Here is a 12,708-nt window from a genome sequence, read left to right on the forward strand (position 1 = left end):
AGGTTAAATTGCCGTGTTGGCACTTTGCGATAAATAAGTGGGTTTTGGGTCGCAGTTTGGGCACTCGGTCTCTAAAAGGTTTGCCATCACTGAGATATACAATGCAGGTTGCAGCAATACAAAAATGTATTCATATGATAACGCAATATACTGTACAAACTTAAGTCAAGTTTGGGCTACCTAAAGTTCTTTTCCCCTGGCGATGCACGTTTCTATAGTCACTTTCCACCCAGCATAGGATCCCCGAGACAGCAAAGAGAGCCAGTTTGGTGTAGTGGTTGAGTGTGTGGACTCTAATCTGGGCAGCAATACAAAAATGTATTCACATGATAACGCAATATACTGTACAAACTTAAGTCAAGTTTGGGCTACCTAGAGTTCTTTTCACCCTTTCCCCAACTTTGTGGTGCCCCCTTTGGCCCTGGTGCCCTAAGCAGGTACTTAGTCTGCTTCATGGTTAATCCACCCCTGGCGATGCATGTTTCTGTAGTCACTTTCCACCCAGCGTAGGATCCCCGAGACAGCAAAGAGTTAAACAAAATTACAACAGGCTTTTGATAGCTGCAGGATAAACATAAATGGAAACAACGATTAAACACAATACATGTGCAGGTAAAACACATAAACCAGGAAGGAGGATCGGGGCAGGAATGCCAGGTGAAACAGGGAAGTCCTTACCTGGTGAAAAGCAATGATAGGACAGATGGATCTCCCCAGAGAGGGAATTCCAGAACTGTGGGTTTTTCTTGGGTTGCCACCCCTTAGCCTCAGGTGGTGGGCCCCTGAAGATGACCACAGTGGTTGGGTATTTGTTTGTTCGCACCCTTTATAGTTGGCCTTTCTCACTAAGACGCAAGGTGGATGACGCACCCCAACATGGTGTCTGGTGCCTGCCAAGTGTTTTTAGGAAGTGGGTGGGGCCAGGTAGGGTTTTTGCACGGCAAGGCTTCTGATTGGCTATTCAGCATTCGATTGCCTGTGTAGAATTATTGAAATGTTTTATTTAGCTGCAGCGGCCGCCAGCCGTGCCAGTCGTTTTGTGACTGGCTCTTGCCTCCTGTGGCGGCCATTTTGTGGCAGCCATTTTGTTGCTGGGGGTCCTGATTGCTGTGTCGGAATTCTAAAGGGTTGAGGAGGTTGGGGACCCCTGGATTACACAGTGTATGTCAATACAGTTAGCAGGGTAGGTTCATATGGGAAGTAGGCAGTCCTATGTTGGTCCCAAGCTGTATAGGGTGTTAAAGGTCAGCAGCAGCACCTTGAACTGGCCTGGAAGCTAACTGGGAGCCCCTGTAGGTAGAACAGAACTGGCGTGATGAGGTCCCTACAGAGGAGGAGGAGGAGAAGAAGAGATTGGATTTATACCCCGCCCTTCGCTACCCAAAGGTGTCTCAGAGCGGCTTACAAACTCCTTTCCCTTCCCCACAACAGACACCCTGTGAGGTAGGTGGGGCCGAGAGAGCTCTTAACAGAAACTGCTCTTTTTCACGAACAGCTCTTATCAGAGCTACGGCTTGCCCAAGGTCATCCAGCAGGTGCAAGTGGAGGAGTGGGGAATCAAACCCGGTTCTCCCAGATTAGAGTCCGCACACTTAACCACATGGATGTGATTCTTTAGTTTGATATAGACTGCTTTAAACAGTGCTCACTATGCTCTTCAGCCAGGTACAAGAAAATGATAAGTTGGCTTCTTAAAGCTCTTTTGAACATGTACCGTATCTTTTGGAATGATTTTGCGTCATGTGACTTAATGATTGTATATAATGCCCTCTTACCATTGGGAGCTAAGACACTGTCCGTTCTTGAAGATATGAATTGAGATTAGTAGAGCTATTCATAGCCAGTACGGTAAGATGCATATTTGCACATTAGAAAGTTTTAAGAAATTCTAATCTTTGAATGGTTACTTTAATACTGAGTGTATGTTTTAATAATTCTGACTTTACTGTATTTATTTGTAGATAACGAGGTTTATACAGATATAAATGGGATTGTTACGTGAGAAAAAACACTTTGACACCGTATGTATAAAAATACAAAAAAATATTTGTTTATTGATTGACTGAAGTTGGGTTTCTGGTTTAACATCTCGAGTTTTTGCTTGTTCTTTGAAATAGGAATTTTGACAAAGATTCTGAAACGAACTTGCAAAAACTCGAGATGTTCGTCAATTTCATCTAAATGCACCTGTGGAATAAAGAAGAAAATATTTATAGTTTTTGTATAATTTTCCTTTGTTCTATGAATGTGTGAACTCCTTACAGCAATCGCTTTTGGCTTTGTGGTTCGTCATCCTTTTTTATCCTTGCCACAACCCTATGTGGGAGGTTAGGCCGAGAGAGATTCACTGGCCCAGGGTGACCCAGTGAGCTTTCATGGTGGAACTCAGATTTGAATCGGGGTCTGCCAGTTCCTAGTCCAACACTCGAACCACTATACCGCATCTGCTGCCATGCATACTGACTACATGTGCGGGCAGAGCTGGAAAAAGTGCAGAGGGGGGCAACCAAGATGATTAGGGGGTTGGAACACCTTCCTTATGAGGCAAGGCTGAAGTGTCTGGGACTTTTCAGCTTAGAAAAGAGGTGACGCCGGGGGGGGGGGGGGCGCGAGTGACGAAAGAGGTTTATAAAATTACGCAGGGGTTGGAGTCAGTTGACAAAGAGAAATTTTTCTCCCTCTTCCAAAATACTAGCACTCAAGGGCATACAATGAAGCTGACGGGCAGTAGCTTCAAGACAGACAAAAGGAAATACTGCTTTACATTGAGAGTAAAAAATGTGGAATTCACTGCCAGAGGATTTCGTGATGGCCACAGGAATAAACAGCTTTAAAGGGGGGTTAGAAAAAGAATTCCTATGAAATATTTTCTCTTTTGGAGTGATTGAAATGCTTTTTAAGACTGAATTTTACTCAGTCTACATATCTGTGTGCGCCATGTGTGTATGTCTGTATACCGTAGACATCTGTGACATATTTTCAAATAAATGCTTATTGTTTATCAATATACTCTTTTAATGCACTCTGATGCACTTGATAATAAATCATTAAGCAGTTTAAGGCTTTTAAAAATGTTATAAGGCTTATCTTGATAACCCAAATTCACTAGGACCGATTTCCCACAAGCCGCTGCCTCGCTCTTCCCTTGCCCCCATCGTATGTGTCAGTTTCCCACTATTTGCTGCGAGGCCGCATTTTGCCCTGCGGCTTTGCCCGATTTCCCCTGCGTCTACTTGATAATAAAAAACAGGATCAAGTAGAGGCGGGGGAAATTGGGCAAAATGCGGCCACGCAGCAAATAGTGGGAAACTGGTAGGTCTCTTGTGACTATGAGTCTGTTTCTGTCCAAACAGTTTTGTTGTTGTTGTTGTTTACTTAGGGCTTTGTTTTCTAATTCCAACTTTTATTTATTTTTCTTACCTCTCAGGTGATAACAATTAAGAGCAGATGGGCATAGGGTGCAGCTAGGGATGCCAGTCTCCAGGGTGGACCTGTAGACCCCCCAGAATTATAACTCCTCTCCAGGCTACAGAGATCAGCCCCCCTGGAGAATATGGGTGCTTTGGAGGGTGGCATTCTATGGCATTGTACCCCACCGAGGTCCCTGTCCTCCCCAGGATCCATACCCAAATCTCCAGGAGTTTTCCAACCTAGAGTTGGTAACCCAATCCTCCACCTCCTGCTGGGGCCGGGGGTGGAGCGTGACCTGACAACCCTTGGTGCAGCCCTTTGTGGCGCTCTCTCAAGTGCTGAGTTCATGTGCAATTTTGCAGGTAGAAACCCAAAGTAGTTGTGCTTCCGTATATGCCGAACAGGCCGTAACTGTGCCAAACAGTATAATTTTATCTGCTAAGTTATAAAGGCTGCACTTATGGTATCACGGGAGCAAACTAAATTTAGGCCTCATAGGAAAGCAAGCATTGCATCTATTTCACATTTTCCTAGAAAAGAATGGAGAGGGACGTTGATTCCCACGGCTTCAAAAAAATTCTGGAAATTTTACATCTTTTTCGTGCTCCACTAAGGAGAAAGAAAGATGGACTCCAAATTGCCCAACATATGTGATTTGAAGCCTGGCCTTCTTTTCACTTGCCTTCCTGTGTTGCTTCTCCAGCATTAAACTTGTGCTTCATTCAGACCCTGCAATAAGTCACGGTTCGTGCCACAGGCTCTGGTCTGTCTGTCTGTCTGTCTGCCTGGTGCCAGTAATAAGTTTTGCTCCCGTGATACCTGCTTGTCTGCCTCTTGCTTGCTTTCTGCCCTCTGGTAGGGTGGTTATTCTTCCTGTACGGCCTTGTTTTTAATCTCGTGGCTACAAAGAACAGTCTTGTAATTGGAAAATCTCTCTGTGCTGTAGCTGTAAGGAAGAGGCTTGTGAAGATCTTTGCCGAATGAACTCGGTTTCCCTAGCTGGGCCGTGTTATGTAGGGTTTCCAGCCCATCGGTGTTTACTGCTGCCATTGATGTTTACTGCTGCCATTGGGAGAAATATAAAATAAAATACATGGCTGTCAGGAGATGGTGTGAGCAGAGTTGAACTTGGCCTCCCCCCGCCCCGTTTCTTGTTCTTTTTCAAAGCATAGATCAAGAAGGGTAAACCCTGTTAAGCTCCTACCTTGCCACACATTTTGTTAGTCTTTAAAGTGCTGCGGTGGCTCAAGTGGTTAAGACGCTGAACTGCAGGCTGTGGAAGGTCAGTAGTTCAGCAGTTCGAGACCCGAGTGTGCCGCATGACGGAGTGAGCTCCCGTCTCTAGTTCCAGCTCCTGCCAACCTAGCAGTTCGAAAGCAAGAAATTGCAAGTAGATAAATAGGGACCACTTTGGTGGGAAGGTAACAGCGTTCCGTGCACCTTGGTGTTGAGTCATGCCGGCCACATGACCACGGAAACGTCTTCGGACAGCGCTGGCTCTTCGGCTTGGAAACGGAGATGAGCACCGAAACCCTAGAGTCGGACTCGACTGGCTTTTGAGCAAGGGAACCTTTACCTTTAAAGTGCTGCCAGAGTCTTGCGCCTTTCAGAGCACGTTCAGAGATTGTTCGCTCTCAGGAGAGGTCACGTATATTATGTCTGACTCTCTTTTCGCTCACATGAGTGCATTCTCCGAATGATGGTGTTGACGTGCTAACGGATGCTGAGGTCTAATCTCCAGCTCACTTGACTCAGGAGGGCTTCTGTCAGAGTCAAGGGGCCAACTTCAGACAGGACAGGGAGATGAGTTATGGATCTGAGACCTTGCCCTACAATCCTGTGGCATGCTTATTTAGGAACAAGTCCCATGGAAATCAGTGAGACTTAGCTCCGAATTAATATGTTGAACACTTTGTTTAATCTGGTATTTAGAGGAATAGTACGAAGAAAGTCACCAGCATTTGGATAAGGTAAAGGTAAAGGTTCCCTTGCTCGAAAGCCAGTTGAATCCGACTCTAGGGTTGCGGTGCTCATCTCTGTTTCAAAGCCGAAGAGCCAGCGCTGTCCGAAGACGTTTCCGTGGTCATGTGGCCGGCATGACTAAACACCGAGGCGCACGGAACGCTGTTACCTTCCCACCGAAGTGGTCCCTATTTATCTACTTGCAATTTCTTGCTTTCGAACTGCTAGGTTGGCAGGAGCTGGAACTAGAGACGGGAGCTCGCTCCGTCATGCGGCACACTCGGGTCTCGAACTGCTGAACTACCGCCCTTCCACAGCCTGCAGTTCAGCGTCTTAACCACTTGAGCCACCGCAGCTCCTAGCATTTGGATAGTTTGGGACAAAATGGAGTCCTTTTCTTAGTCGTACGGACTGCAAGGTCAGAACGGCCTATGTTGGCTAAGGTCTTGCCTATTTCTACATCTGTCTGAAAAAGTAAGACCCGAAACATTTCGGACATCACATGTTGCCTGTGGTGTGAATGCCCTTCAGGAGCATTGGTTTGCTCAAGGTCAAGGTTTTATAAAATCTGGCCCATGTTCCCGTTCGCAAAAGAGTCCCAGACAATATTCTAGTACATTTTGTGCAATCTCCACTATTTATTTATGAATAAGGACTTAGAACAACTGGGCCCTGTTTTAAATAAAAGCCCACAAAGATGCTTTGAGGGCAGGCTGTGTTTTACATCAGTACGTAGCACACGGGCGTTTAGAAAGAGACGGAAATCGAGAAGTTGATTTTATTAAAGTTATGTTTGAACAAAAATTGAGTCAGAGGTTAGAGGTGATTGAAAACAACCTCTGCCTGTGTTCCCCTTGCTGGGGTAGTATCGTACGGGAGAGATAAAAGCATTTTTGTGAAATCTCGGGCCTTTCCACTTCTTAGACTCTTGTGGCTAGAGATAAGCATTTACAAAGAGTTGCAAGCCCGTTGCTGTCTGTAGCCAGAGTGTAAAAGGAATTCTGTAAGGAGTTGCTGTTGCAGTGTGTACCAGTGGTCAGATGGTGACTTCGGGGCAGGAGAATTTTTGTAGCTGCTTACCGGCAAATTACTTTTGCAGTACAGCGATATGTAATGGCGTATATATCCCCGTAGCAGTGCTTGGGAGAGCATGGCTTACTTGCGTAAGGGTTAGCCAGTGTGGCCCAAGTGGTTAGGGTGTCAGCCTTGGATTTGGGAGTCCCAGGTTTGAATCCCCACTCTGCTGTGAAAAGTTGCCGGCTGACTTTGAGCCAGTCACACTCTTAGTCTGACCTACCTCGCTGGGTCACTGTGAGGATGACATGGAGGAGAGAGCAACGCAAGTCACTTTGGTTCCCCAGTGGGGCGAAAGGTAGGGTATGAATGGAATAAAATTTTCACAAAAAAGCAACATCATTGTGCACACTTTATGGGTGGCTTGGATGCATTAAAGCTCCGTAAGCAATATTTGCAGCCTCGTAGTTTGTAGTTTGTGGTGGGTATGATCTTTTTAAGGAGCTGCGGTGGCTCAAGTGGTTAAGACGCCGAACTGCAGGCTGTGGAAGGTCAGTAGTTCAGCAGTTCAAGACCTGGGTGCCGCATGACGGAGCGAGCGCCCGTCTCTAGTTCCAGCTCCTGCCAACCTAGCCGTTCGAAAGCAAGAAATTGCAAGTAGATAAATAGGGACCACTTCGGTGGGAAGGGAACAGCGTTCCGTGCGCCTTGGTGTTCAGTCATGCCGGCCACATGACCACGGAAACGTCTTCCGACAGCGCTGGCTCTTCGGCTTTGAAACGGAGATGAGCACTGTAACCCTAGAGTCGGACTCGACAGGCTTTCGAGCAAGGGAACCTTTACCTTTACTTACTGTGTCTGTCAGCTTTGACAGTTCCAGGTGGTCAGCCGGGTTGGTTTGAAGCAGTAGAACAGATTTCGACGACATTAATTTACTGCTAGTGAAGGGTTGCTCTGGTTTTGCCTTTGCGGCCCGATGACTGTGAAGCAACCCACACCGTCTCCCTTGGCTGCCCGATCACCAGTCTTCTGCGCCACCGTATTTATCAGATAAGGTTATCGTAAGTATTACAGAAATGAATGTTGCTTCAGAATTCTAGCGTCCGAAATTCAGGTTCTATGGTTATAAGCAGGGCATGTGGAAGGAGGGGTTAAGTATTCTGTTGTTCTGTGGAATTTTGGGGTCCTGAAATAACTGCCAGAAACCCCCTATTATGAACACATCAGTGCCTTTATTTGTAATTCTTCAGAATTCTAGTGAGCAACCTTAAAGCCCTTTGAAATGTCTGTATAGTTAATTCTACAGCGGTCAGAACTGCTGCTTAAGATTTAAGGGTTGGTCAAATGTTCCTCTCTGATGACCACTTACGTTTTGCTGTTGTGACTTGTAGCTGTGGCCAATAATGCTCTTTTTCAAGGAATGTATCGTAGGGTTGCCAGGCACTCGTTGGGGCCTGGAATTCTCCCAGAATTGCGGCTCATCTCCAGACTACAGAGATCAGTTCCCTTGGAGAACTGATCCAGGTTCAGTGGGCAAACTCTATGGTAAACCATAGATTCTAAGTGAAATCATTCCCCAAATTCCCCCCTCCTAGGGTTGCTCGGTCTGGTTTGGGAACTACCTAGAGATTTGGGGGGGTTGAGCCCAATGTTCCCTCTAAGCTGTGGAGTCTTGTGAGCAAAAATTCCACTTTGTGAGCTCCTGGCATTAAAGTTGTGAGCGAGCCATTTGGCTTACTGCATACATTAGTTTGCTGTGGAGCCATCCTTCCTGAGCGAAGACAAAAATGTGTGAGCCAGGGGCTAAAAACTGTGAGCTAGTTCACACTAACTCAGCTTAGAGGGAACACTGGTTGAGCCTGAGGGGCAGGGTTTGGGGAGGGGAGGGACTTCAGTTGGGTATAATGCCATAGAGTCCGGATTTGTCGAATGGACAAATAATATCCATAATACTATTAAGTTTCCATCTAATAGCAAGTTTGCATCTAATTACAAAGCTGCTAACCGTTTGAAACACACATGATAGAATGGCATTTTAAGCCCATAAAAATCAACTCCCCCAAATGCATATCATTAAAGCAATTAAAAATAGAGTTCAAAAGGGTCTGAGAAGTGTTCTGGTTAAAGTGGTGATAGTTGTAGTGGGTAAAATGATAACGGGAACTGTATGTTTTTGGAGATAAGTAGGCCATGTGCATTCTTCCTTAGGCCAGTTTCTTTTCTTTTAAGCTGATAGCATTATAGAGGGTACTGCATTTACACTGTAAGGTTTGTCAGGATCACATGGGGAAAATGACATGGAAAATTCCCCTCTTATGTCTTCTTTGCCTCTTTTGGTTGGTCTGTCCAAACTTTCAGAGGTATTCGTTCCTCACCAGTGTCTTCCCTATGTTCCCAGCATGTGTATATGCATCCCTGAAATGAACACATTCCTGACCCCCTTCCGTCTCATTATCAAGGATGCTGATAAAATACTTTGCTCAGGATTTATCCTAGTTTACCAGATCATGAGGGATGCAATAAGTCCTAAGCAAATTATTATTATATTTGTAAAGTGTGTCCTTTAATATGTTTGTATTTCCCCTTCGTTTGGAAGATACTGTGATGGATCCAGTCCTCTTCCCTCCCTCAGAGGCTTGAATTTCCCTCCATATCTCTGTCCCTTCACTGACTGAGCAGCCCTGGTAATGTGTTTTCTTCTCTCCTGAAGAAACTTTTGCTGTCCTACCCTGTCAGTAAGATATATTTTGGCTATTTGCTCAGCCCAGGAACCTGAGGGAAGGTATAGGATTGCTCTTTAACTAAACCCTTGAAAATGGCATTTGAGACGCTTTTAAAATTCAAAAATAACAAAAGATTTCATTTAACATCAAGGGGAAAGGTCAGGTGAATTCAGGGTTTGAAATTACCGAGGTAAAACTAGTAGAAGCACAGACTTGTTCTTATATATCAGGCTCATGAGAGGTTCTTAAATTATTCACAGTTACTTTAAATCATTATATTGAAAAGCTTTTGTTCCAGTGTTTTCCCAAACACTCTAAAACACTTTGTATGTATTATTACTGACTCTTTTGGTGCTCAAAAGGCCGATAACTTATTTCCAGTACCCAAACCCCTTATCTTGGAACACCAGTACTCTTTTTGAGTTTTTGACTGACTTTTAAGGTCTTTAATGGCTGTTTCTAATCACACCAGACCAGGGATCTCTGTACTCCTTAGAGATAACTCTCCCTGTTCGACTGGGTAGGGATTCTTCTTCTCTCTCTGGAAGATCTATCCCCTTTCCTTTGGCCTGAATGGGAGTCTTCTCTACTCCCCAAACTTCCTTGCCAAACTTTCCCTCAGTTCTCTGTCAGTGTTCTAACTGCTCTCAGCTAATGCTTAATTCACACTGCAGTCAAGGTTGAAATCTGACTCTGTCAGCACTAAACCCTTTTTCTGTCAGGGCTATTCTCAGACAGTCTCAGTACAGGTCTCTTCTCACTTAAGGCAGGAGTCTGACTGACTCTCCTCAGCATCAAGTTGTCTCCTGACTTTTTTTTTTGCTCAGCTGATGCTAACCTATCAGATTGCCTGGAGCAGCCTGTCACTCAAGGCCCTCTGGCACTATGAAGTATTAACCCTTCACAGTCCTTTAGTTGTACGTACAGCACTTCTGAGCCCCTTAAAAAGTGCAGTCTGTCACAGATACCTTTTCCAGAACTCAGGGTTTGTAGCCTCTTCCTTCCTAACTCTAAAGAGAGTTCACAAAAGGCCCAGAATGGATCCACTTCTGCTCTAGCGATCAGTTTCCCTGGAGAAAATGGATGCCTTGGAGGGTGGTCTCCATGGCATCCTGAGGGCCCTGTCCTCCCCAGGCTCCACCTCCAAATCATCAGGAGTTTCCCCACCCTGGATCTGGCAACCCTACCCCCTGCTGGTGGCCAGGAAGGGCCTGGAGACTTTACCTTGTCCACCAAATTAGACTCCCAGCAAATTCATTTCTAGACCTCTCACTCCTTGCACCTCTCCTAGTTTCTAGGCTGGCAAACAGAGGACAACCTAGTTTTCCTGAAGGTCCAGACCACCCCCGATCTAACCCTGAGGCCTCCAGAGACCGAGTGTGGTGGAGTTGTTAAGAGTGGCAGACTCCAGTATGGAGAACTGGGTTTGGTTCCCCATTCGCCCTCCACATGAAGCCTGCTGGGTGACCTTGGGCCAGTCACAGTTCTCTCAGTTCTCCCTCAGCCCCACCTGCCTCACTAGGTACCTCTTGTGGGGAGAGGAAGAGGTAGAGAATGTGATTGTAAGCTGTTTTGAGACTCCTTATGCTAGAGAAAGGAGCTGTGGTGGCTCAAGTGGTTAAGATGGTGAACTGCAGGCTGTGGAAGGTCGGTAGTTCAGCAGTTCGAGACCCGAGTGTGCCGCATGAAGGAGTGAGCTCCCATCTCTAGTTCCAGCTCCTGCCAACCTAGCAGTTCGAAAGCAAGAAATTGCAAGTAGATAAATAGATATCACTTCGGTGGGAAGGTAACAGCGTTCCGTGCGCCTTGGTGTTTAGTCATGCCGGCCACATGACCACGGAAACGTCTTCGGACAGCGCTGGCTCTTTGGCTTTGAAACGGAGATGAGCACCGCAACCCTAGAGTTGGATTCGACTGGCTTTCGAGCAGGGGAACCTTTGCCTTTACTTTTTTTATGATAGAGAAAAGCGGGGTATAAAAAACAACTTTCCTTCCTCCTCCTTAAATTAGCTGTTTCGTGGATAATATCCCTGTATTCCCCACAAATTTGTTTTAGCATATTTTAAGACCATCTAATCTAGTGGTCGTCTTTATGTGTGGCAATGAGTTCTATACATCTTTTAAATGTTTGTGAAGGCTTTCTTCACCTGTGGTTACTGCTGTGATTACACCTAAAACGCATACCATGTAATGCTTAAAAAAGAAGAGAATGTTTTTTAAAAAAAACCCTCAAAGCAAACAGTCTAGGTGAACACGTTAGGCAAGCAAGTTCAATCACTGGTTTTCCATTATACCTAATATTTACAATCTCGTGAAATATATGAACAATTTTTCAGTCCTGTGAGGCCGTGGAACACTGGAACCAAAAAGGAAAAAACCCACCATTTTCATGGTGAAGTATTAGTGTCGGACACATTACAAGGAAAACATGTTCAACTTTGCTGTGCTTCCGTACTGTACAGACTTCTCGCAGTGTCCCCGTTCCATCCTGTATGCAAATTGATCTGCGTCAGCTTGTGTTACCACAAGAGATCGACATGTGATATATTCTGTTTCTTTCTTGCAGATTCTTCCTGGCCTGTACCTTGGAAATTTTAAAGGTAAAGTTCTTTTCCTTTGCCGCTCTAGTGTTTACCTGCTTGCAACTTGTAAGCTCAGAGAGTCCTGAGTGAGATTCTCCCAGGTGTTTGGACCTTCTAAAGGAGGTGGGGGAGCAGGAACAATGTGAACGGCGCACTGTCCCTGCCTAACCCTACCCCATCTCTGCTTGGCCAGCCCTCAGGATGTCTCTCCCCCTTTTCCATTCGGTGCAGAGCTTAGGACCCCGTGACCGAAAACTACATCTTGAATTATTGAGCTTAGAACCAATACGTGAGTTCTGAAATCTGAGGAAAGAAAATCAGGTTCACGCACGTTCGGGGGTATAAACACAGGGGCTCCCAGTTTCTTGATTTTTTTAAAAAAAGAATTGGTACCCGAAACAAGGCATTGGGTCTATTGGACTCTGGCAGGCCAGGATGGTGAGGTATGTGGGGAGACGGGTGTGAGAACAGCCCACGCTGGTCCTTCACTGGTGCCTCCTTGCTTTTCTGGTTGTCAACTCCCGTGCTTATTTTACCTCCCAAGTGGTAATTGGGGTTCAGCTCAGGTTTTGGGTAGCCCTTGGTAAGATGCCATTAAGTGGGACTATTTGTCTGGTGCCCCCCCAACTCATTGGACACCCATCCAGGCCTGTAGCTATGGTGGGACTTTTGGGGGCCCCGCCCTCTTTCTTAAAGGCACGGCCCCACAAGAATTTCTCTTGTAAATGCTCTTTCCAGTCATTTTAAAATATTGTTTTAAAGGCGTGCACGCCTTTAAGCAGAGTGGGGTGCTGTCGTTGACTAATTCCCACACTGAGCAAGGGGGTTGGAGTAGGTGACCTCTAGGATCCCTTCTAACTCTCTGTCAATAAACTGGTCTCCTTTAAGAGAGTTTTCCTGCCCAAGTGTTCGCTTTCTTGACTACAGAAGTCATCACCACCTCCCACCTGCCGGCTTGTTTTCAGAATTGTTGCTTAGGCTGGTGGAGGGGATTAACTTGCAGCAGCTGAGAACTG

The 12,708-nt window shown here is 45.7% G+C and overlaps 1 protein-coding gene across 1 annotated transcript in view; it reads left to right on the top strand.

Moving 5' to 3' along the window:
* Positions 1 to 12,708, top strand: part of LOC107112825 (dual specificity protein phosphatase 22) — a gene marked incomplete at its 3' end in the record, with an annotated part of 52,925 nt that overhangs the window by 2,886 nt on the left and 37,331 nt on the right. The window contains exon 2 of the mRNA XM_015414017.1: positions 11,677 to 11,710. Within this exon, the coding sequence (XP_015269503.1) occupies positions 11,677 to 11,710 (34 nt within the window). The remainder of the gene's footprint in view (positions 1 to 11,676; positions 11,711 to 12,708) is intronic.

The sequence above is a fragment of the Gekko japonicus genome, unplaced genomic scaffold, assembly GCF_001447785.1.
Source record: "Gekko japonicus isolate JY-2015 unplaced genomic scaffold, Gekko_japonicus_V1.1 scaffold2633, whole genome shotgun sequence".
NCBI classification, from domain to species: domain Eukaryota; kingdom Metazoa; phylum Chordata; class Lepidosauria; order Squamata; family Gekkonidae; genus Gekko; species Gekko japonicus.